We start from the raw sequence: 5,157 nt of genomic DNA on the forward strand, positions 1-5,157 counted from the left end.
TATATATATATATATATATATATATATATATATATATATATATATATATATATACAATTATATATATCTTTAAAATTAAAAAACACTACACAAATGATTTTCCGGGAAAAATGATTATATATAATTATATATAAAATTATATATGATTATATATAAATTATATATGAATTTTGTCTTTTATATGGTCATATATATAATCATATATTCACACGGAAAAAAATGATGTTAAATAGAAAAGAAAAAAAATAGTATCGTTCAATTAAACAGTGACGTCATATGCCGTTGTAAACGTAAATATTCACTTCAATTATGAAATATTCACGTAATTATATAACAATATTTTTTCATTGTGGACATTTATAATTACGTATGATTATATATGGTTATACAAAATTTATACATGATCGTTTTTTCCCGGATTTTTTTTATGAGAATTAAAAATCGAAATAATAAATATGATACTAAAAGAGGATTCAATATTTCAAGTATATACTATGTATGTAAAATAGATATTTAAAAAAGTTTTCTTAATTCTTTCACACATACTAACAAATTATTGTATATAATTAATTTATATTACAATTAAATTTAATTAAAATAATTATTATATTTAATTAGATGCATACAAATACTAAAGGATTCTTTTAATTGGTACTATAAATTCATATTTTTTGTATGCTATAATGTAATTGTTCATATTACGTAGGTATTCGGCTACAAAAGAATTATTTTATATCATCCGGACGAAGCAGATAATTTGTATCCTTACACTACAAGATTACTCAACAATACTGCGCAAGTGGATCCGATAAATCCAGATTACACTAAGTGGCCAAATTTTTGCAAGGCTAAAGGTATGATGTGTTATTTAAAACCAGGGGAAATGTTGTATATTCCACCAAAGTGGTGGCACCACGTAACCGCTCTCACTTCGAGTTTTTCAATCAGTTTCTGGTGGAGTTAATAATTTCATTTTGTAAATAGAAATGTATAATAAATCGCAATTTGCAGATTTAATAAAAAACCATCTAATAATGTGAATTGTATTCTTCTTGTCATCTTATAAATCAATATCTGTAATATTTACATGTATTAGTTTTGACATACAGTTAAGATTGATTGGTAATTAGCATCACATATATTTATTATTTTTTTTTAACGTAACTTACATTTATGTCAATATTGTATGTATAAAGTAAATTGTATGTATAAAGTAATTTGTTGTATGTATTCGTAAATTGTTCTTCTAATATTAAAAATTTTCGAAAAAGATTCCTTTCGTAAAATAATATAAACAATAAAAAAATAATAAAATAAGACAAAAATTAGAAATAAAAAAGATAAAAAAAACGATATAAAGTGTAAATCTAAAACAGAGAAAACATACAATAAAATATACGTAATTTAGTTATATAAACGTATTTCATAGTTATAAACGTATAAAATACATTCGCATTGTCTTTTTTATCGTATTTTATTTTTACATTAATTTCTTCATGGATGAGTTCTTCTGAAATGACGTTTTCTGAATTGACATTTCCGTAAAAAATTTTCTTAAACTTTATTTACCTTGTGTGTATGTGACTCTGGTTCCTCACAAACTATAAATTCTCCAGTGCTGATTTTTTTTAGAGAGAGATTTTGTTTTAAATTACTGTTCCTTTAAATAGTTGCTGCTGGACTATTTTTTCCTAAACAGTTACTTTCTGAAGTAGTTCTCTATGGTGTAGTTTTTTCTGAGCTGGTTTCTATCGAGTTAGCTTCTCCAAAAACAGTTTTTTTTTTAATAATTTTTTCTGAAGTAGTTTTTCCAAACTGATTATTTGTAGATTGGGATAGTTTCCAGTGAGTTAATTTTTTTTCTCAGTTAGCATTCTTTCGAACTAGTTTCTCCCTGATAAGCGTAATTTGTGCCAATTTTTCCTGAGTTCTCTTTTTTTATTGATTTTTCTTGGTTTTAATTTTTTCTAGGTCGAGATTTTTTTTTAATTTTTTTTGAACGTGCTAATTTCGGGTTAATTTGTAAGTTGTCTTCCTTTGCATCTGTTTCATTTGAATAATTTTCTAGTTGTTTAATTTGATTTCTTTGATTTGATTTTTGGTAAACAAAGGAATTCCTGTTATAAGGTATTAATAGATTAATAGGTTAAGATATTAATAGATTTCAAAGTATAAATTGTTAGAGTATAATGCTTAAATTTCATCATATAAACATGCAATCTATTGAAGCAACATACCATGCGCATTTGCTTTTGTTATTAAATAGTGTAACTCCTTTATCACAAATTCTTGAGATACTTTTGATATAATCATACCCGTATCTTTCATTGTCATTATGCCGTTTAATATTTCTGTACTAAATATCAAAGATATTTTATAATAACTCGATTATATATAAAATCTATCTCTTGCAATACATTTTTATAAGTATAGAAGTTGAAGTTTATTTAAATATATGTAGTACAATAGTTATTTTATATGCATACCTCGCAAGATTTGGAAAATTTTGTAACATCGTAGACAACAGGTCATTTATTGCGTTCATCTCTTTTTCAATATGCTTCTTATTTTTATTAAATATATTTTTATTTATCTTTTTTGAACATATGCTTTTGCGTTTTGAAACTAGCTTGTTTGAATTTGTTAATATCGTTATTTTATTATTAACTGTTATTACTTCAAATTGGTTTTGTATTGTGCCTTGCGTCAAATTATTCCACAAATCTGAGTCATAATGCTTCAAAGGAAGCATATATTTTTCATTAATTAGTCTGAAATTAAGGAATATATATTTATTAAATAAATATTTATTATACAGAACATTATATATTCATTATATTTACGTTTTGTAATAGGTAAGAATATTACTCTTGTTTTCTTCAGGGAGGTTTTCCTCATCACTGTCACTGTCCTTATTACTATAGCACCCGCTTAGAATTATTTTGTTATTTTCATTCAATTCACTTGTAATCATTTCGTCAATATCAGAATCAACCAATTCATGTGTTATTCTCTCAATACCTCCATGCAATTTGTCAATTATTTTCTCATCATTAACTTCATTTGCCTTATCTAAAGTTGGTCCTTCATCACTAGCTCGATTTGTTTCGCTTGCCGTCACTTCGCTTATCGTCACTCCTTCATTAATCTGCCTAGAAACGTAAATTATATCTATAAGTTATATATTTTTTCGAGCGAATATTTATTATACGAATTATCATATTTTCTATAATTACTTTCCGTCATAGATAACGATATCACTCTTTTTTTTTTTAAAGAAAATATTTTTCATACTATCCCTATCATCACTTAGCTCCGTTATAATTACTCCTTCACTTTTCTTTCCTTTAGGAGAAAAATTTTTCATACTATCACTATCACTACTTAGCTCCATTATAATTATTCCTTTACTCTTTTCTCTTTTAGGGGAAAGATTTTTCATACTATCATTGTTATCATTTAGCTTCGTTATAATTATTCCCTCACTCTTCTTTCCTTTAGGGGAAAGATTTTCCATACTATTATTATCGTCACTTAGCTTCGTTATAATTACTCCTTCACTTTTATTTTCTTTAGAGGAAAGATTTTCCATATTATCATTATCATCACTTAGCTCCGTTATAATTATTCCTTCACTTTTCTTTCCTTTAGGAGAAAAATTTTCCATACTATCACAATCATCATTTAGCTTCATTATAATTTCTATCTTATTGTTAGCTTTATTAACTTCATTTACAATTTCTTTTTTGTTAATATCTTCATCAGATTTATTTGCTACTTTATCGCTAACTAAATTCATCTCACTTGTCGTCACTTCCTCATCAATTTCCCTAAAAGCGTAAACTCTTACATCTATGTACATATTCTCTCAAACAAGTATCATCATTATGCAGATTACAATATTTGCTGTACTTACTCTTTGCAATCGGTAATGTCATTTATATTATGTCCTTCACATTCCTCTGATTTCCTATAGCGATTTTTATAATAGTATATATCTCGTAATGTGAGAGTTAATATATCATTATCTTGCTGTTTTTCATATTCAGTTCTTTCTTTTTCTTGGCATTTATATTGACTGGCCTTAAGATTTAAAAGATTACTTGTACAAGTCTCGAACAACTAAGTCTGAAGCAATTGCTTATTTACAAATAAATCCTATGATGATTTTATAAACTTTGAAATTTTTGTTATAAAAATAAACATTTTATCTAACTATTTGGGATTTATATAAGTAAAAAATATATTCGTTTTCGTTTATTTCAAAGTCGATTATTTAAAAGCCAATACACATAAAGTTTATTGAAATAGCTATGCTTCGACGAAGTCTACTCGATATCTGTCGCCAAGTTGCTGACATAACATATCAACAGACTCTATGGACGACATACGAGTTTAATGAGAATACAAATGGTTATTGTTTTGTTGCGGGATTTTGATCGAATTTACTGCCAAGATCTGCCGGCATCCTATCAATTACTTATATTTTACTTACCAAAATATCCTCATGTTTATCATCTGCAGAATGTTGCTTACACATATTGTTTTCTTTATTGGCTTGTAATTCGGAAGTTTCAGCATCTTCAGTACTGACTTGATTCATATCGTCATTATTTGTTCTATGTACAATAGCTTCCACAGTAATTAATAAATCTTTTATTATATCTATATAAAAATAATAATGAGAACTTAATATTATTAAAAAAAAATTACTAAATATTGTTTAACGTCCTAAACGTTAGACAATATTAAACGTTCTTAACGAAAATTCATGCATCTTATATAAGAAAAATTATAAAACAGCTGAGGACATCTAAACAACATTTATCAAAACAGAGGAAAAATGTTCTTTTTTTCATTTTACCTTTGTAACATATTTTAATACAATTTTACTATTATTTGTAGAAATTATAAAGGAAATTGAAAATACATTGCATCTTTATGAAAAAATTACATACGCAAAAATAAAAATTCCCGAAATATGAGACTAAGAGCTGGTTTTTCAATGATAGTTTTAACTTAAATTTTAACTTAAGCTCTGTTTAAACAAAACAAACGTATTGTTAGAATAAAGTTTAAACTTGAATTCAAGAGAGAGAGAGAGAGAGAGAGAGAGAGAGAGAGAGAGAGAGAGAGAGAGAGAGAGAGAGAGAGAGA

At 25.9% G+C, this 5,157-nt stretch overlaps 2 protein-coding genes across 10 annotated transcripts in view; one reads left to right on the forward strand and one right to left on the reverse strand.

Moving 5' to 3' along the window:
• Positions 1-1,035, forward strand: part of LOC116840227 (bifunctional peptidase and arginyl-hydroxylase JMJD5) — a 4,084-nt gene extending 3,049 nt beyond the window's left edge. For all 3 annotated transcript variants that reach the window (XM_032806729.1, XM_032806710.1, XM_032806720.1), the window contains one exon: positions 707-1,035. In XM_032806729.1, the coding sequence (XP_032662620.1) occupies positions 707-964 (258 nt within the window). In that variant the 3' untranslated portion in view covers positions 965-1,035. The remainder of the gene's footprint in view (positions 1-706) is intronic.
• Positions 1-5,157, reverse strand: part of LOC116854146 — a 51,881-nt gene that overhangs the window by 1,736 nt on the left and 44,988 nt on the right. For 4 of the 7 annotated variants that reach the window (XM_032835813.1, XM_032835778.1, XM_032835805.1 and 1 more), the window contains 8 exons: positions 4,496-4,665; positions 3,917-4,083; positions 3,237-3,830; positions 2,844-3,152; positions 2,487-2,771; positions 2,238-2,356; positions 1,570-2,117; positions 770-1,074 (listed from right to left, as the gene is read on the reverse strand). In XM_032835813.1, the coding sequence (XP_032691704.1) occupies positions 2,065-2,117; positions 2,238-2,356; positions 2,487-2,771; positions 2,844-3,152; positions 3,237-3,830; positions 3,917-4,083; positions 4,496-4,665 (1,697 nt within the window). In that variant the 3' untranslated portion in view covers positions 770-1,074; positions 1,570-2,064. Of the gene's footprint in view, positions 1-733; positions 1,075-1,169; positions 1,368-1,569; positions 2,118-2,237; positions 2,357-2,486; positions 2,772-2,843; positions 3,153-3,236; positions 3,831-3,916; positions 4,084-4,495; positions 4,666-5,157 lie in introns of those variants that run through there. The other 3 variants (XM_032835797.1, XM_032835787.1, XM_032835823.1) reach the window with 3 other exon arrangements.

Source organism: Odontomachus brunneus, unplaced genomic scaffold (assembly GCF_010583005.1).
Source record: "Odontomachus brunneus isolate Ranch 3 - 2012 unplaced genomic scaffold, Obru_v1 Obru_scaffold_001, whole genome shotgun sequence".
NCBI classification, from domain to species: Eukaryota; Metazoa; Arthropoda; class Insecta; order Hymenoptera; family Formicidae; genus Odontomachus; species Odontomachus brunneus.